The sequence below is a fragment of the Temnothorax longispinosus genome, chromosome 10, assembly GCF_030848805.1.
Source record: "Temnothorax longispinosus isolate EJ_2023e chromosome 10, Tlon_JGU_v1, whole genome shotgun sequence".
In the NCBI taxonomy this organism is placed as follows: domain Eukaryota; kingdom Metazoa; phylum Arthropoda; class Insecta; order Hymenoptera; family Formicidae; genus Temnothorax; species Temnothorax longispinosus.
The window spans coordinates 2,720,364-2,741,306 of NC_092367.1; the positions used below are offsets into that span (position 1 = coordinate 2,720,364).

Here is a 20,943-nt window from a genome sequence, read left to right on the forward strand (position 1 = left end):
GAATTATATATAGCTGTTATATGTTCAACAGTTTCTGTCCTCAAATAATCTTTACTCACAAGAGAGAAAATATAATATGTCTTCTCAGTATATTTATGATCATTCTGACCTTCCTGGATAATTTATCATATCTTTTATGATAAATTATTTGATGGCAAAATATCATCTAAATCGAATTTAGGAATAATTCATTGTTACAGGTGATTGTGACTAGCGTACCTTTCACATCGATTCTTTACACGATCGAATCATGGCCATGGGGCTTAACTATCTGCAAACTATCTGAATGTGCTAAAGATATTTCGATTGGCGTGTCGGTATTTACTTTAGCTGCTTTGTCAGCCGAAAGGTAAATACCTGAACTAAGAGCCTTATCGTGTCGTGCAAATTAACTCAAGAAATTAAACAAAATTTTACTTAGCTGGATGGCACTACGAATATCCGTAGCTTAATTTAGTTCTTAGTCAAGAGAAGATTAAACTGCAACTTCGCTCATAATATGTCCAAGTGTAAAGTCTGCTCCTGAAGCTAATTAACGTATGCCGTGTAACTCATTTCGATGGACGTGCAGCATTACTGTTGGACATTGATGCAGATATCGTTGAATATTCTACCGTTAATGATCGACCATAAATTTTTAATAAAGTTAAATATGTTTCATGAAAATAATTTCAATTACCTTCACGACATTCTTTTCTAATATTAAAATTTCATCTACGTTAAATGAAAGTTTAATTTACGTAAAATCGATAAGGCACGACGATCAAAGATATGCAAATTATTATACATATATTAATTATTTTGTTTGTGTCTTGAGTAATTTATCATTGAAGTGAACGAGCTTCTGCCGCTTATGATATAATCCATTGCCGCATCTTCTCACGTTCTCAGATATTGCGCCATCGTGAACCCTATTCGTCGCCACATGGCGGGTTTAAGCGCAAAACCACTTACCATTTTAACGGCATCCCTTATTTGGGTCTTAGCGATTGTCTTAGCTATGCCCGCCGCGCTCTTCTCCTACGTATCATCTATACCATTAAGTGGAAACCACAGCATTTTAATCTGCAACCCTTTCCCCGAAGAATTTGGTAAGCCATAACGCAATTTTTTTGGACATAATTCCGAATGTCACGAAACCATTATTAGAAATATGTATATGCATATGTAAATTGTAAAATTTATAATGAAACTTTGAACGATCTATATGATAATGTCATTTTATCTGCTAGAAAAAAAAATCAAATTTTTCAGATACAAATTATTAATGGCAAAATATTAGTTAATAGCTTTCGCATTTTTGTCATTTTTTATGTTGAATACAGCTCCCTCTATAGATTTGAAGCCTTTATCTGATATTCTGAGCCTACATATCATTGCATATACATATACATAATATTTTATCTTAATTCATTGAACAATGTTAAAATTAAATATGTGAGAAAATATAAATTTTGTAACACTAAGTGGTTACGCAAAGACAGACACCGCGTTATGTGCTTTTATATTACAGGGGACGCCTATGAAAAGGGGATGGTACTGTTTAAATTTTTGACATATTACGTGATACCGTTATGCGTGATAGCTGGTTTTTATTTGGGTATGGCGTGGCATCTAGCATTATCAACCAAAAACATCCCAGGCGAACTTCCCAGCGGTAATCTTCACGTTGAACAAATAAAGGCGCGCAGAAGGGTATGTACATGAAAATATAATTCATAAAAATTCAAAATGTTAAACTCATGCTTCGTATATACCATTAAACAGTTTTTATAATTCAATTGCCCCTTATTGGATGCTATTGTACTGATGATTTCGTTTATTCCTGCAATTTAACAGGTCGGCAAAATGGTAGTGTGTTTCATAATCGTTTTCGTGATTTGTTTTCTACCGTATCACATATTTATGCTGTGGTTCCACTTTTGTCCCACGGCCCGTGACGACTATGATGATTATTGGCATGTCTTCAGGATAATTGGTTTCTGCCTCAGTTTCAGCAATAGCTGCATCAATCCTATAGCTCTCTACTTAATTAGCCGCACGTTTCGTCGACGGTAAGTATATGATGTTTTTGCACAATGTTTTTTGACTTATAAATAACAAATATCAGTAAATGTTAATTATAATTACAATTACATTATTAAGAAATCAGCTTCTTTCAAATTTGATATAACAATTGAAAACGTTGAGGAACAAAGTCGCGTAGTATTACGCGAAACTTACTTTACCACATAAAACTTACCATTTTCAATTCTGAAGTAATCTCATTAACTAAACTTATTATGTTAATAGAAGAAAATTAATTTTTTATTGTAATGTTTCGTAAAAACTTGTCAAAAGTTCTCAGCAAACTTTTCAGCAGGAAGATTGTATACATATATATTTTTTATCTTTTTCTCTAGCAGGAAATAACTCTTTTCTGCTTATAAAATATATATAGTATTACCCTTCTTTATTTATATTAACATATGAAAGTGTCATATATTTAAATAAAGAATATATATATATATTATAAATTTGGAAAAATAAACACTATCCAGAAATCTATTTTATTTTTTAATATATCATGGTAATGTGTTTTTAATCTACTCCACTTCTATTTTTCTGCCATAGGTTTAATAATTATTTATGCTTCTGCCTACCGGGTGGCTCCGCTATCTGCGGTAGAAATCGAATGGAAAATAGTACAATTCGCAAACACGGTGCTTTTTCACAAAGAAGTCGGCGCATGTTTTACGAGACCAGTTTCGGTTCCACCTTCCGAAGACGTACTCAAGAATTTAATTCAACCGGGGTATTTGAAAGGGCCAGCATAGACACGACTAGTAGACCCACCGTCGGCGATCGAGAATTGCTCTCGTAAGTCATTTGATATAGATATACATATACATAATATATAATATTAATATAAAGTACATAGTATAAACAAACAGATCGCGGATATCAATGTAAATTGCAGTGCAAATACCATAGTCGATGGACAAAAGCTTCATTAAGATGGTTGCATCTACCGTAATACTTAATGCTACAAGTTTCTCATTACGAGGATAAAAAGAAATGCAATGACAGGTCTCAGAGATTTTTATCCAAATCAATATTTCCATAATAACCATTTCAAAGATTATGGACGACCGCTTGTAATCTCTTTACTTACAAAAATATTGGTTTGAGAATACATGTATGTTGCAATTTTTTACTTTACACTGTACATCTTTGAAACGTTCTTCTTCAAATAATATTTGCGAACTCAAACTGCAATTCTTTTTGTCGAAAGAGTTCTGCCAATAAGCAACTAGTATACTTTTTATAGCGTCAAACTTTTCTTTAAAGATTGGTGATGTGATCAAATAGAATACAGGAAGGTAATGACTTGTTAAGACTGTAACACGCGTTTGAAAATAATTTCTTATATTTGCAAAATAAAATCTTTCTTTACTTTGGCCTAATTTATAAAAAATAATAATAAAGAACCAATAATACTCATCTTTTTATACGTGTTCCTGTTTTTGAATGATTGCAGAAATATATTAGCATGTATGAATTTATTCTTTTTCATAAAAAAAACATAATGTGTGTAAAGCAGTATTGTAGATATACCTATGTATGTGCATATTTCTTGCTCAATCTGCAACTTATCATGGTTGATAAGCTTTATATGTTTCTCTTATTTAATAGAATCACAAAATTTTTTATCTTTCTGTGAAATTGAGAGATTAAGGATTAGTCTCGCAGAATCATTAATTTTTAATAAATAAATAAATAAATTATTATTTAATAAATTCAATAAAATCGTATGAGCAATGAGAATACTTTTGTTTATTACGCGATAAATGAGTGAGAAATAGAAAAGTGATTAAACAAAGTACAATGAGATACGATCCGATAGTTATTCGTTTTATAATCTCTTTTGTGGCGGTAATTGGCTCGCCGAGTTAAATTAGATCTCGCTGCAGACATTTTACGAGAAGAAAAACGTGAAAACAGCGTGAAAAACACACGGAACAGATGACATGAAACAAAACTCATTTTAAATCTTGATAGCTCAATTAAACTGTACGTGTATAAGTAGCCAGCATTAGTTATATATTTATATATGTATATAAATATAAATATAAATATAAATATTTTCTAAGTACACTCATTAAATAAAAATATTTTCTTCTCGAAAGTTTGTAGTACCTATAATATATTGATGGGACTACATGAGAGAGAGATGCGAATCGATGCTGTGAACTTATAGACCAGTAAAATTCTGTACTGTAACAAGCTTTTTATTGTCGTTTTGCTTATATTTAAATTAGATTTATAATGCGATCACTTAGTTGATAATGCATAAGTATTTTGCAAAATAATCTGAGTAACAAGAACATTCATCAACGTCTAAAATGGTTATATACATTGTATATTATATAAGATATTTCAAAACTGATCCATTATATTTTCAGATATATAAATATTTCGCTTAGAAGTATCATACATTTCGCAAAAGGACCCAATTGTAGGATATTTTGTATGTTTTTCACATGTTTTCTTTTCATGTGGCTAAACTGTATACTAATAAAGATAACTCGCTATATATAATTTAATATAACAACATAAAATAATCATGTTTCTTCTTTTGCGTGAAAAAATTTTATGAGAACGTGCACATGCAAAGATCACTCGGTCATTCCCAAGTCGAATAAGAATAATCGATGCGAGACTCCTCGGCACGGCGCGTGTAACGTACCCACTCGCACGTGCCACTCATCGTCCATTCCCTTTAACGGGGCACGCGCAGGGTAGAGAGAGAGGAGAAAGGGGGTGTCTTGCATCTGCCGTTCGTTCGGACCTTTATACGACGGTTGAACAGCCGGATTTCGAAGGGGGCTGGGTGATAAACAGACTCCCTCGCGTGACCCCCCTACTTCGACAACGGTCGTGAAAATAAGGGGGTTGGTAGTACGGGAGGATCGACGTTAGTCAACGGTCGTGTCCATTGACAGTCCACCGTAGCGCGCAGCGTATAACTAATAACGGGGGTACCGTTTTCTCGCGACAAAAAGGACGCGAAAAAGGTGTTTCTTTTTTTTTTTACGAAAAAGAGTTTACTGGAAAAACTTTGCGCGGCACGAAAGAACAATTAGTGGGCCTGCAAGCACGGAGAACCTCTCAATACCTCCGGCAGCACTAAATAACGAAGCTGATACGACGGATAACCGATACGAAGTTAAGGGACAAACTTGTAGAAGCGCACGTTTCTACTCGAAGGCAGAAGCGCGTAAGTAACACAAGGTATCATTACTTCCAGACGATAACACAATAAGACGATAATCCAAACAGATACCAACTTTGTAGCTTTTATTACGAGTCGAGTCTATATGTGTTCAAATTTCATGTTAATTTTTTTATGAAGAGTACAATATTTTTATTGCATAAAAGTTTGACGAAACATGTTAGGTTGCTTGCTACTACAAAGTCACACATTAAAAAAAATATTTTAAGTAATACAATATACTGTTTTCAATATTATTTGGTGTAATAGATATTAAAATCGGAGAACAACTGATTAATTTGATGCAACCTTATAATGGATAAAAACAGTTATGTTCGAATATAACGGATATTATACGGATATGAGTGATACATTATCTCTCAAATAACGTTTACAATGCATTATCGACATGCACAACCTGTAGCTATTATTACATGTATTAAATTTCCGTTGGTTATATAGTACTGATAGTATATCATACAAAATTATGAGGAAAATGAATGTGGTCGGATGTTCAATTTTTAATATAAATAAAACAAAACAGATATTTTAATTAAAAATAACGTTGAACATTATTATGGTTTTATGAAATTTTCGAAGTTTTTCAGTAGACATTTATTTATTACAATTAATCACGAACACAATTTCTAAGGCTTCTCAAATTTATTGAATTACAGATGGACAAGCGCTGAGTCACAGATCATAATGAAGAGATATTCATCGGTAAGATACTTTTAGAATAAAGATGATATATACTTTTGTGTAAAATGATACAGAATGTGTACAAAATAAAAATACTATATATATGTGCAGTACATTTCTAATAAGACAGAAATAGCGATGTGCATGTTTAAAATTAGAAAAATTTATAAGTTATAAAGAAAAATTTTTTAATACATTATTCAACGCAGGCACCTTGTTTAGAAGACGTTGGCAATGACGTTAAAAGAACAAAAGGAATGAAAGAATACACAGTAAGTGTTAAGCTTATTAATTATCTGATTGGATATATATATTATCAATAATATATAATTGTAAGTACGAGTTGTAGCTTGATTAAAAATATGAATAGATATCGATAATATTGTTTTAATAAATAAATAAATAAATAAATAAATAAATAAAGAAGCTATTTGTCAGCATTTATCGAGACACTTAACAATGTTAGACAATGCTTCTTGTGTTCTTCTTTGTTCGCAATTATTACATTTAATAAGCAGTATATATATAATCGTATTCATCTTGAAGAGTTATTTTATTTTAGTATATCAAATAAAAATTGTATTTATTTTCAAGTTGTGTTTATCTTCTTACAAAATCATGAAGGCATAAAGCAATTTATTATACCAGGGACAAATATGATCCAAATTTTCCTATTTCTCTATTTCTCTTTACGCCTATCGATCACGAAGTCATTTTTGCGATTAATGAGGTAACATTTTTTCTATATAAATTTTACCAATGCTCGAAGTTTTATGAAATTTATAAAGCTTTAAATAGTTTAAATAATGGAATTTTATTATATTTTGCGCTTAATCAATTAAAAAAGTTTGTAAAACATTTTAAATCTTTTTTCATTTTGTCACATATATCAAATCGCAATATAATTGCATTTGATAGTTTATCTTTTAATATAATATAGATCGTTCTGGCCAATTAATTTATCTGTAACAAAAGCGTTTCAATTGTGACAGAGGCCGGCGTATACATATAAAACAATATATACGCTTACTATATTTTTGTTAGATTTCCACACGGAATGCGTAAATTAGAAAAAAATTTTACATATTTTAGATTATTAACACAATGCAAAGGCTTATTTTCCTTTATATTTTAAATTATTAATTAATGAAGTATTATAGGCAGTTAATAAATTATTTAATAAGTATAAATTATCAGTTATATAGTAGATAAAGATCGATATCTGACGTATTAAAGATAAAATGAAATAATATTGTAAAAACTAATTTTTAACGTGGCTAGAAATGTGTCCCATATAGTATTCGAGTGTATATGTATCTCATCTTTCTACAGGATCCAAATACAAGAGAATATCTCCAGTTGGCTTTAGCCAGAGTTCTAGAATTACAACGAGAGATCAGGGAAGGCGCATATATCGCAGAAACTGATAATGGTGATCAAGGTAATGCAAAACTCTTCTCGTACTTTATATCCTTTCATGCATTGCGTAACTTGTACACTCGAAATCACCGGCAAGAACTTTTGCAACATTGTGCAATGGAATAAGATGACATTCCAGACCTTCCTTACAAAGTTTTGAACAAAGCTCGTTTCCTTTGCCCAATATATTACGACAAACTTTTTATGTCAAAATGACTTATTTGAACAATTAGTTGTCATAATGAAATGACATTTTTATAAAACAAAATTTATTTCTCTATTGCTGATAATGGGAACAAGTAAAGATTGGAGTATCCATAGGGCTTATATCAATTGTCACAGATATCTTGAAAAGTTCTGCATGAAATTAAATTCCGTGCAGTATAAGAATCATATGGAACGACGTCAATCCGTGTGCAACTAGGTGGAAACCATTTTCGTATGATATCTTAGCAATCTCGTCAAATTCACGCATGACTCTCAATGCGACATGACGGCATTTCCGTGTCGTACGCGTGATATATAGAATAAAATGTGACTTGTTTTATCTTCCAAAAAATTTTGACGACTTATAGACAAGGCAAATTATAATATCTCATAGATATGCGAAGAAATTTTTTGATAAAAATTTACAAATTAAAAATTTAATTTTTGATTGTTAAATACCTTTATTTATTTTTTTTGTCCTTTCTATCTCCCAAATCTAAAATGCAATTAACCGTAATACAAATAAATATTTTGGCAAGACATTTTATGCTTCCGTGTATGTATGAGTTAAAATTTAATCCTTATGATCACAAACTAGCAATCGTCAAATTTATTAAAATATTTCTGTTATTTTAGACGCATCGGGCAGTGATGAAGATTTAACGAAAGAAATCCTTAGTAAAGTATTTCAAGATCTACCCGGGACACCCAATTCTCTCGCTAAAATAATAGACAGAGAAACACGCTGCAGAAATCACCGTATGGATGCCGTTCACAGTAAAAGGATACAATTACTGGGTTTCGATACTTGTCGGAGAATGGCCCTTGAATTCATGAAAACCATCATGCAGGAATCACGAAATAAATCCTCCTCGTTAAATACGATCGGACTCGACAATCTTCAACGAAACGAACCGTTGCATTCGGAAGGTAGAATTCTAGCGAGTGATTTTCATAAACGGGAATCGAACGCGCAAGAAATTCGAGCGAGAATGTTGAAAAGTTTGGATTTGCATTTGGCCGCTAAACAAAGAGACTATACGTCCAAATTAATGAGATCGGCTATTTAATATTGCGTACGATACCTTCAAGTGAAAGTGGATTGTTGAGTGCGGAAATTTCCAAATTCAATATATTCTTCAATATATGCCATGTTATTGGCATTATTAATATAATATGAAAATTCAGCGTGTATGTTCATACGATATCTCTCTCTTTACTCATTAAAATGGTATCAATATTTCCTTCATTCGTGATAATTAAATAGGATAAGAATTATAAATGTGTATTTATTCAATTCTGTTTAAAAAATTGTTTTAATTTTTAATATTTTTTTATTTATTAAATTATTCCGAGATTTATATACGAAATCTTTAAATGAAATCAATATTTTAATTTTAGAAAAATAGCTGATCTCAGTTACTCACCTGCAGTATTTATGAAAACCTATCTAGTCATATGTGTGAAATTTGCTAGTCATAAACTTACATGATTATTCTGCAAAGTTATTTAATTATTTTATATAGTTATATCTATATATAATTATTTATTTATGCTTATATGTATACCAGCGGTACTGTTGGTCTTTAATAATATAAGAAAATTATGAGAGAGTGCGATCGTAGTCCCCTTTGCTTATAATAGATATTAATAAAAGAAAGAAATAATAAAAATGTGACTTTTGGAATTGAAATAATTGTAGTTGTGATCTGATTCACATTATATCTAATTATATTCTTTACCGATTTTCAAAGACTTAGATTTCCGCAATATTTAAAACTTAAAGTTCATGGAATTCTCGGAAAATTCTTGAAAATTTCCATTTTATTTAATACTATACGAATCTAAATAAATCAACAATTTTTAATAAACAACATTTTAATTATAATTATTTATAATTTCTACTTGAATTTTCCTTGTTTTGTATTTACCTTTTTAAATACAGAATATAAATTTATCAATTTCTAAGAATCTATTTTAACAGATTAGAAACTTATGCTGCCTTATTATTATAATAAATATAACCATAATTTTTTTTATATTAAGGATATTAAATATTTTCCTAATACTTATATTTGATAAATGATTAAATAAGAAATGTAAAGGACAAGTTTTGTAAAAAAAAGTTTATTCAGAGTGTACAAATAAAAAATTCTAAAGTTTTCAAACTATGAATAAAATACATCTTAACCATATACATATTACAAATTATAATTTACCTCTCGCGGCGTTCAAGCGTGTATAGAGTCACAAAATGTGTAGTAGTCGAAACATCGGAAAATCGACTAGATCGACTTGTTATTCAAAGGCTGCGTTCGAAAACGTCACCCGAGTGCACACGAGTATACTCCCTTCTCTTTCTATCTCAGCGAGTTAGAAGGAGAAGGGAGTATACCCGGGTGACGTTTCCGAATGCAGCCAAAAAAAAGAAGATATACATAGCACACATAAATTGTTTTCCCTAAAGCAAGCAAATTATCGAACTAATCCTCGGAAGCGCGAATGTCAGATTCGTAGCTTAGCATCGCGTTGAATCCTGAAGAACTTCGTGTTCACGTCTAAACAAATATTATGCGCGTTTATGCAATAAACTATCCTAAAATACAACGATAAAATATCAATGGATCAACGACGTTTAAGGATTAATTTGTGTACGTTAGTTCCGCGAAGTTTCCCTTGTTTAGCCGGAGTAACGTTTTAGTTACATAGGAAATTATAGCAAACTCATGCAGAACTTTGAATTCTACTTCACGAATTTAATACAACCCTTGATTTAAATCATCCAAAATGCATGTATTGTTAAATGTCCGCTTTCCTGCGTATATTATATTGCATTTATAAATATATGCTAAAAATAACAAGTCATTTTAACAAGTCTGTAAAATAATATACCGAATTTAAATAGACGTAATTTACAAATGTATATGCAACAGAAGAATTCGTTTCGATAAAAAGATTTAGTAGTAAAGATAAAATTCTCTATCAACACGTTTGAATCATTGTATACAATAATCGCAATAATCGCAATACTTATCTCGCAAAAAGTTTATAAAGTTTCGCAAAAGATAATAAGCTCTCTTTCTCATTGTTTGAAGATAGCCATAATTCATAACAGTTTTAGCTAATAAACTAGTTTATGTCCCCGACAGTGATGATAAGCGATTTCGGTGTTAAGATTCTTTTTCGATCATTCATTTCGTTGCAGAGTTCTTCTATAATTAAATATCTGTATATTTGTTTATATATAAAATAATATATTGGTTAATAATTGAATATTTATATATAGATTATTAGAAATTATGAATAATTATAAACATACTGCATTGCTGGTCAAAATACAAAACGAATTAGTCGCTATGAAGAAAGTAAATATAATTACATCTAATATCTCTATCATTTATAAAAATATAAGTTCTTAGAGTACCCAGATAAATTTTTTACTGTTTTGATCGTATCATGTAAAAGGCCGGATAATTAAGGCTCAAAATCAATCGATATATGCAAATTATATTTGTCGATGCGCATATATTTGAACGTGTCCATTACTTTTTACGTCTTTCGATATAATCGTTAATTCGATGACGCTCAAGCGATAAAACGTGACGATAAAAAAGATTGTTCAATTCGATAAAAATGATCACACCACGGAATAAAAGTTTCGTAATATATTTTGCGAGAAAAAGAAATTTTAAAAATGCTGAGATACGAAAAGATACGGTGATTTATATGCGCGTCAACCATAGTGACAGTATCTACGCGCTACTATTTCTCTATCACAAACAGTTTTTAACATCAACTCCCCATTTCGTTCTATATACAAATCTGTGCGTATTTTTAGCACAACAGGTAATATGTCTCAATCTATGAGCTACCATGAGCGTACTATGGTTCGAATAATGCTATAAACTATCGACAAAACTATAAGTCCCGCGATACGTAGAGGGCTCGAGTCATGGGCTTCCAATTGCTAGCTATCAAAAAGGGGTATATTATCCTACCGGGATATCATAGACCTATTGTCAACGTCGGTCCGGGCGTACACATAATATTGTCGACTAAGTATCAAAGACATTTATGCCATAAAATCTGCGAGTTTCTCTATTACATAAAAGAACTCTTGAAATCAGAACAGACTTTTGCATCCGCACTTTGATGTAAGTAAAATTAAGTCAACGCATCGTGCCTTTACGAGATACTACGCGTGAAGATGAACAAAATCGTCTCATGTAGTTGCCACTACGAACATCAATGACGACAGTGGTCTAATTTTCCTTCATAATAATAGTAAATTCCAGAATTACAAACAAGTAAATAATCTTTTATAGCGCCGCGAGTATACAGCTAATTATTGGGGTAAGCGAAGAAGAATGCCTTGTTTCAATTGTGACGTAAATCAACTCTTGAAGATCTTATTAATCCTTAATCTCAAAAAATATATTATAAATAAGATTTATATAAATTGATAATATATTACCTTTTTTTTATTTTATTTTTTTCAACCGATTGTAAAATTCTCTGATACCATACATAAAATCATGTATCGATCGATTTGTACTACTGTTCTCTTCAGAGCTCAAACTCGCGTCGTGTTTCAAAATTTGATTTACGCCACTTTCGAAACGGGTCGCTCGCGGTTCTCTTAGTGCTGCTGCACGAGAGTAGGCCCGTTGCCGGGGTTTCTCCAGGGGTCCGGTATATCGAAGTGCGCTGGAACGGTGAGCAGAGCGTCGGCAGCGGTACGGTCGCCGCTGCAGTTCTTCGGCTTGACGCGAGTCGTGTTCACGCACTCGATCGGCAGCTTGAAGAACTCGAGCTTGTAATTGTAACCCTGGCTGGTGATGCAGATTATCGTGTGCAGCGGCACGTCCATGTAGGGCAGCTCCTCGGGCTTCTTATCGAGGAAGAATCCGATGATGCAGCGCAATATCGCCTGATGTGACACCACGAGAACGTTGTTGGAGCGTTGCAGCTCGGCGATTACCGGCTCGACGCGTTGCATTGCGTCGATGTAACTCTCGCCCCACGGATAACGATAACGCAACTTGTCCTGATCGCGCCAAGCGAACTCCTGTTACAAAATTAAACGTAAGACATAAGAGACAGCGTTGTTATTATGTCACGGTTGTTTTCTACGATCAACGGCTATCGTTGATAAAAATTAAATTGCTCGAACTTTATCCCGAATTTAACGTATGATTCGAAGCTGGAATATTTTTAACTGGCAATCAATATTTTATTGCTCCATTAGGTTTACTTAAAGATGACAATTATACCTGCGGATATTGCTCCTGCATCTCTTCGTAAGAGAGGCCCTCGCACACCCCCGCGTGAAGTTCATTCAAAGCGGCCACGTGCTCCTGAGGGGCTTCGATACCGCGCGCCGTTGCGATCGTTCTGCGGAGGCGGCTGGTGAGAACCCGAAGATCGGGAATATGCATGGCATTGAACTTGTTTGACAACGCTTGAGCGTAACGTTCACCTCTGGCGCTTAATACCGTGTCGCCGCCGATTTTACCGACCACGTTGTACTCGCTTTCGCCGTGCTGCAATATACAATACAAAAATGTAAAGTAAAAGAATGTATAAAACGCAAAAAAAAAATAGAAAACGAAATAAGCAACAACGGCAAAATATAATTATGGGATATTCTATTTTTCTTTTTCGGCAACTTATTTGTCACAATGTAGAAAAACGCTACAACTGCTTACTCTCGAGAAGTAAAGAGTGTGGGGTTTGAGGGAGATGTCTCCGAGGTATCCAAGCACGTTGGTTTCAATATGACCGGACACTTTACAAGTCTCGATATCCATGGTACCGGTGTCGATCTTGATCCTGGGATAAGTTCTGTCATTCATAGGTTCATATAACCCAGCGTAAAAAGCAATTTTTGAACGCAGATCCTCCGCGGCCAGAGCGGCGTCCACTCCCGCGTAGTCAGCGCAATGTCTCACGATTTCTTGTTGGTTATACTCGAGGACTTCGGCGTCGTCGCAGACACATTCGATGAAGAGAACGCGGTAACCGAGCTGGCCTGAGAAGTAATCGTAGACCTCCGTGCGTTGTGCTCGTGTAATCAGCATAGCGTCCAGGATCTTAATACAGGGAGAGAGAATAACTGTGTGATATACAATGTCATATGTGAAACTACCCAAATAACGATTTACTTAATTAACTGCCATGCAATTTTCTGCGATACTTATAAGTGCAGTAAAATAATCGGGAGTATTATCCTCGAATAATGCTAACAGAGAGGTAGCGTTATTCGAGATATTACTGTTTACAAGCGTAATCTCGTGAAGAAACTACCAATATTCTTTTAGATACTTACCGCTACGGTATTTCCAGATGTAAGCCATGCCGCGCAATCCTGCATGGCATCTCTCTGAGCGAGAGCTATTAACGCATTGTTTGCCGCATTATCCGGCCGGAAATATTCGTGTGATATATGGGGTTCGAATCGTTTCCTACGATAATCACTCACGCGGAATACTGAAACAATTAAGATTTAGGGAATATTGATTTAATCTCTTGTATACGTTTAATCAAGATAAAAAATTAAGCATATGGCTGCAATAAATCTCTTTACATCGTATAATAGATTTAATAAATGCTTGTCTTAAGATATGTCATTAAGTATACATTCTTACCTTTTGTGGTTACACCATTCCAAATGAGTCTGCGAGCAAGACTCTGCCCGATTTGGCTTTTTCCGCGAGCCGGTAAACCGCAAATGGCTACGACAACTCCCGCAAATTTGCGCGATGACTTCGCTGGTCCTGAGATTCTCCCTGCGACCTTCTCTTTGCCGGGATCTAAATGCAGACAATAAAGCATTCAGTACTCTATTAGCGCTTAGGCAATTTATGCAAGTACTATTTTTCGGATTTAATACATTAACGACTGAAAATTATTTTACGGCGACTATAATGTAAATTTCAAACATATTTTTCTCATTAATGTACACAATTGTAAGCATTTATTCTGATCTGTTGTAAATCGTATGTCTATAATCTTTAATATAATTAAAACAAAATTGAATTAAATATATATTAGTATTTGCTTTAATAATATTAAAATTTCTGTAACATTATGCGAATTGCATATAATACGCAATGGATAAAGAAGTCAAATTTTCTTTTCTTAAAAATTTTCTTTTCTTCCGAATAAAAAATTTGTCCCGAAACAATATTATACACATATTTGTAAAATGGGTTTTCCCATCTCCAATGTTTGCCTCAAGATGTCGTCAGTAAAATTTTTAAAAATCACAGCATAAAAACTAAATATAATGCTGTTAGTCAGAGTTCCTTTGAATGAGACATTTTGTTATATACTAGTGCGAATATTTTGGCAATATATATCTGAACAAGCGTCATGCTTATAGGCACGAGCAGTAGTAACATGAGAATGGTATATACAGACAACGTGACTTTGGACTTGCAGCAACGTAGTACTAAAATCCTCTTGAAAATATCAGTGATCGTAAAATGTTTAAGTCAGATATGCTACCGAGAGTTATAAAAATGCATTCAAACTGCAAAGCGTGGAATAATATTGCATTATTCATGAATTTTTATACTACATTATACATTTGCAAAAGCAATAATATGTGTGAAGTCTATACTTCATAAGCATGCCGTGTGTTATGAAATACACATCATAATATGCAGAGAAACGATTTCGCACTATGACAGTCCATTTCCCATTGACAAAAACTGCACGTGTTTGTAAAGAAGGCTACAATTGATTCAATGATCGAGAACTAAAACATTCATGCAGTATTTTTTATAAAAACTCACGAGGAAATCACAAGTTTTTTACCAATAATATGTATGGTAATTAAATCAATCAGTCACGATAAAAACTCAATTCAAGTTTCTAAGCATTTAATGTGTGTGTAAACAGATCACATAAAGATTTGTTGCGTATCAAAAAACAAGAAACAATTATAGTTTACAAAAATATGTGTAATCTTAATTAATTGAAATTTATAGAAAACAGATATTCTAAAAATTAATTGTATAATTGTTAAATATTAAAAGTGCATTCTTAAAATTTTGTAACATTTCTTTCACACCATATTTTTCAAAATTAATCAATTTTATAACAAATTTTAAAATTAGCAGATGAGTAATATCAATATTTAATTAATTCACTTCTTTTACGTATGAAAAGCACGTGTAAATTATCTTATCTAGCTTATATCTGTCTACAGAAGTATACGGATTAAAGATTGACGAGAGCGATATTCGAGAAAAGAATTAAAATTTGATTGTTCTAGAGAAACTTTGCATATATTTAATAAATACTACGACGTCGAATGAGCGGGCAATCAAATATATATGATGCCTCATGCCCCACTAGAAACACAGGGTTTTATATTTAGATTCTAAATGCGCGTACACTGGGCTTTGTTTCGGCTTCTCCACACGTTACCGAAGCCAACAATAATTTACCCTTTAAACGCAGTAAAATTACATTTTATTTTCGACAAAAATAAAATATTTATTTCTCTTCCCTTAGATTTTGCGAATATGTAGTGAATATTCGCTATCAAGTATTTTTTTAATTTATATAAATGTTAAAAAACATCAATCATCATATTAATTAAACTCTACAAACATGTAATTAATACACTTGATATAGCTTATAAATATTATTAATTTTTGTTATGGTTCGCGGGTTCCACGAAACGGAAATAACAGCTTGAGATTCTTGAGAACCTTTATGTTCCAAAAATAAAAAGCATTACCTGTTCATACATGATAAGCTTATCTCTCATATCTGAATTCAAGATGATAACGCACATGCATAATGACTATCCCTTCTATTCGGAATTATATTATCTAATCAATGCTATCAATAGATTAAAATGTACCACTTTAGATTATTATACGCGTAGTGTGTGAAATAATTTATTATTCTTGTACATGTTGAAAAACGTTCTATTATATATTTTTATTTCATATAATGTGACTAAAATTCATTTATTATCAATTAAAAATAATTGATATTAAGTTAATATTAATATTAAAAAGTTTAATTTTTAACTGATATAAGGAACAATCTTCTTTATATTGAAAAACTTCAGAAATTTTTCTCTTACAGTATTTAACATTTAGAAAATATTATTTATTTAAGTGTAAAGAATAGAAATAATTTTATAAATAAAAATCTTATTTTCAATTGGTTTGAAATTATATTTTAGCAGAAATTTTATTCAAAATTTAGTATGTTTCATCAGATTTAATATTATTCGTTTAAAAATTTACGACGTTTAATTCCATCGATTTGTTTCCTTAGTCTCTCTTATATTCGCAAAAGAATTTTTGAATGTAAGAATTCGTAACAATTTGGAAATTCCCTGTACTTGCAAAACTTAAGAGATAAGACACGAATACGATTTGGTGTGTCGGACGACGTAGTGATAAGTTATCGATTCCTCAATGCCAGAATGATAAATTAAAGACACATTTTAACATGTAGGTATTTATCGTATATTTTCAGATAATATTTATACATAATATTTGGCTTTTAGAGGAATAAAAGTTTCTTGATGTCATACTTTTTCGCGCAATTCAATGCAAAAATATATTATTTAATATGTAAATCTCAGTGTTTTATGTATCTTGTAGAAACGTCGTTACGTATCTGGTTTACATATGTATTAAAATTTTAATTAACATAAACATATATATAATATACGACACAAAGTAAATCATTTGTATCAAAAATTCTTTTATAAATTATTTTATATTTATATTATGTTTATTATATTTCTTGTAACAGTACACATTCTCGCGTTAATTTTTTTATTTAATATGGATAATTTTAATGAAAAGTATATTGTTGCATATATAAAAATTGAATGTCATAAAGTAGGATGTGACGTTCGCGTATAAAAAGGAGGAATTACCAGTCAATCAATGCTTACACACACATTCGCATTTATTTATTAAAAATATCTTTTGTAATATATTTTAAGTGCATTCAATTTCCTCTTCGATACGTTATGCCGATTGTTTCACAGAATTATATTCCAAGACGGAATCGTAAGAATCCGATACTTGCGTATAACAATGACGTTTGTAACGTGAGAACAATGTCGCAAATAAAAGTACGGATGTTGTAATAAAAGTCAAGCACACATTGATGGGACAATAACTGCTTGCACATCCTCAAGTTTGCATTAATGCGTTTGAAAAAAGAAAAGCGAAATATTAATTATTCTTTCATGTATCGATGATCTGTCCAAGCTGTTGTGTGTAAGGTAATGAAAATGATGACGATTAAATCGATCGCATTCATATGTTTATTTATACCCTTTATAATTTTAGCCAGCCACCTTCTTTCGTACACAGTACAATATATAATCTTAAGGATATATTTTCCACATTTGAAAGACATGAAATATTCGCTGCCGTTAATTTTACGTCGAAAATAACGAGTAAAGAAGCACAAACGCAATATAAGACGAGCAAGACCGACATTGCGATATACCGAAGACGCGGCGACCTCAATACTCGAGTCGGTGTTTTCCTTTCACTTTTCATTTCCTTTGAATTTTATTATAAACCGGCTTCTAACACAATATCAGAATAATTCGTAGGATTCTATAGAGAGTATATTATTTACAAGATATACGTGTTGTGAGCGTGTTTATTTTTTTTACAAACAAAAATTGAGAAAGAATGAAAGACATGAATTACAAGTTTTTCTTTTTCTATCTTGACATGCGGTGAGCGTAGGTTTTTTTCAAATGCTGTTAAAACGAGTCAGTTAATGTTGATTGTAATAGTAAGCAGCGAGTAATAAATGCACATGCATAAGATACAATAAAGGTTACTAAAAATGCAAACCTACACTAGTTAACAAAATAAATATTAAAACAATCATGTTAATTACATTGCACAACTCATTTAAACAGAAAATCTATAAATTACTATTATTTTTAAGGAAATTATGCTAGCTTTCTACAAGACAATTGTAACATAAAACGGACAGACAAAAGTTGTAATTGATAATTATTTTAAGAGCACGGTTACTCTTTATAATAAATATTTCACTAGACTTTAGACTTTTTACAATGTAAATTTAAGATAAGTAATACAATGACATCTTGGCATTTTGACTACGCTACAGGTTTATTCAAAATTCTTTTCTTCGGAGATTACGTAAGTTAGATGGTGCCATGCAACGAAAAAGTAACTGATAAATTATGTATCCTATTTTGTGTATATATGTTCGCCATACAAAGCACTTTGACACCTTAGTTACATTAATCGCGTGTAAATAAGCACCTTTCCATGATAAGCAGATAAGCTCCGCAATATGAAAGCAAAGTGTTCAAAAGTAGTGATGTAAAAGAAGACACACATATTACGTAAGCAGACGTCTCACACCCCTTTGGCATCAAGCGACTCACCCCGCGCGGAACTTTACCTTGACGCTCTTCCGCGTTGGGGGCCATGATGGTGTTGGTGGTGTCAGCGTTCAAGGGTATCTCCGTGTTAGGCGTCTGCCTCACGGCGAGATCGCTTTTTTTCTCCTGCAGAAGGCCGGCTTGCAGGGCCAGTTTCCTGATCGTGAGACAGTAACCCAGTAAGGGAGCCGCCAGCAGATCGAAACATGCGGCGACCCAGGGCATAACCGAGAAACCCGTATTACGTAGAACAATCGATCTTCCGGGTATTCGGCTCTCCCTTTCCTCTTCTTTCGACGACGACAACAACGAAATTATGATCGATTTGAAAATAATACCGAGGACCATCGGAGCAAATAGGAAGCCCGATTTACGTGGAGCCGCAGCCGCTCCAAATAAAAAGAAACCCGCCAACGAGAGCGAGAGCCGCCTCTACTCTATCGCGCGGATCAGCCGCGAATTGTCGCCTCCAAGCCTGGGCTCGGCTCGCCGCGTCTCTACTTCCTGGGTCAAGCTCCCGGCTAAAGCTCTTCCGAGAAGTGGTCGCTGCTCGTGTGCCGTATTATAGATAGCAGGTCCTCCCTCATTCCAATTTGCTTTATCCTCACTTCCGGAGCCAGTTTGCGGGCTTCCTTGGAATTTGTCAGAGAAAAGACCGGGTCTCTACTTTGCGGCGTGCCGCGCGATTCCCTCTCGCTCGTGCCCGTGCCTCCCGATACTATCGACGACAATGTTGCTGCTGCCGTAGCTGCTTAATGTCGTTGCTCGTTGGCGACAGTGCGCGCGCGCGCAAACAAATACGCCCGCTGAAAATTTACATAGTAATAGCGGCCACCTCGCTCCGATTTCACCAACCTCGCGTTTCTGCTCTGCGAGATGCGCTTAGAATTTGAGCCGAGGTCACTGTTGCTCAGATCGCCCTTCATATACTTCTCTCTTTTCTATCTCGATTTCTCTTTCTCCCGCGCGGTCCTACTCCTCTTCGGCGGAGACTCCGATCGGCGTGCGCTATCGATGTAGGCGTTCAAGCAGCAGAGGGCCAGAAAAATGTCAGCTGATGCTCACCGCGACTTCTCGGTAGAACTCGTTGATTCTTTTCAGCTACGGTTTCTCGGCTTCCTCCTCGGGGAACGCGCTCTATCACGGGAACGATGCAAATATGCCCGACGTGCGGACGAGAATAGACTCGGGTTCTCCGCAGGATGCGACCGGTCGATACGCACTTCTCTCGGCTCTCCGACGACTAGTAGGTCTCGTTCCGACGCGGCTTTTAGCAGCATCGACCAGAACCCACGAGCGAACAACTACGTTGTGCGGGCCAATGGAGAAACGGCTGGCCCCTCTACCCACGATAGCGGATAAACTTGCCCGCGATGGGCGAATATCCGTTTTTCCTCAATCGCGGATATTTATCGCAAAAATCACGCGAACAATGAAAATTTTACGCTTTCCGCAAGATCATAAAAAATTATGGGAAAAAGTCTTATCTCCTATCTGTCAAGCTAGTTCTGTTGACCTTTTGTCATTGATGACGTCTTACTCCTACAACTATTTTACTGATAGTGCCCTGCTATCGTGTGCGATACGAATTTCCAACTGGCGGAAGTAACGGTTTTCGGAGATTTAAGCGGCATTTCCTTTATCAATTTTTGTTCAGCGTTACCACACCGTAAACTCGACAGCTCACGCGACTGCTGATTGCTCTAATACATATGTTTGATTAGCATCATAAATTGTATACGTTGCGCCTGATGAAACTGGCTCTCCGCATTTTTCTTGGCGGCTCACGCGTCCAAAGTCCACGGTTGTTTTTCCTATTTTCACGTAATCGTTTGGCAAACGACAATCCAGGCGCGTGTATTCGGCGTCATTGAGTTAAATGAAGAGATGCCGGATCAGTAATGTCCTGACCTGCCGGGTTACATCACGTGTACGCCAA

The 20,943-nt window shown here is 33.8% G+C and overlaps 2 protein-coding genes across 5 annotated transcripts in view; one reads left to right on the plus strand and one right to left on the minus strand.

The window, feature by feature from the left end:
• Positions 1 to 9,934, plus strand: part of LOC139820620 (neuromedin-B receptor-like) — a 96,884-nt gene extending 86,950 nt beyond the window's left edge. For all 4 annotated transcript variants that reach the window (XM_071791021.1, XM_071791019.1, XM_071791022.1 and 1 more), the window contains 9 exons: positions 201 to 349; positions 892 to 1,091; positions 1,514 to 1,695; positions 1,840 to 2,054; positions 2,614 to 2,859; positions 5,932 to 5,977; positions 6,166 to 6,228; positions 7,289 to 7,397; positions 8,219 to 9,934. In XM_071791021.1, coding sequence (XP_071647122.1) covers positions 201 to 349; positions 892 to 1,091; positions 1,514 to 1,695; positions 1,840 to 2,054; positions 2,614 to 2,859; positions 5,932 to 5,977; positions 6,166 to 6,228; positions 7,289 to 7,397; positions 8,219 to 8,652 — 1,644 coding nt within the window. In that variant the 3' untranslated portion in view covers positions 8,653 to 9,934. The remainder of the gene's footprint in view (positions 1 to 200; positions 350 to 891; positions 1,092 to 1,513; positions 1,696 to 1,839; positions 2,055 to 2,613; positions 2,860 to 5,931; positions 5,978 to 6,165; positions 6,229 to 7,288; positions 7,398 to 8,218) is intronic.
• LOC139820621 (6-phosphofructo-2-kinase/fructose-2,6-bisphosphatase) lies at positions 9,694 to 20,384 on the minus strand. Its single transcript, XM_071791024.1, has 6 exons — positions 19,025 to 20,384; positions 14,230 to 14,394; positions 13,911 to 14,071; positions 13,291 to 13,674; positions 12,856 to 13,125; positions 9,694 to 12,650 (listed from the first exon to the last, which is right to left on the minus strand). Exons 1-6 carry the CDS (start codon positions 19,350 to 19,352, stop codon positions 12,222 to 12,224), a joined length of 1,737 nt encoding a protein of 578 aa, XP_071647125.1. The 5' UTR covers positions 19,353 to 20,384; the 3' UTR covers positions 9,694 to 12,221.
• Between the last annotated feature and the right edge of the window lie 559 nt (positions 20,385 to 20,943).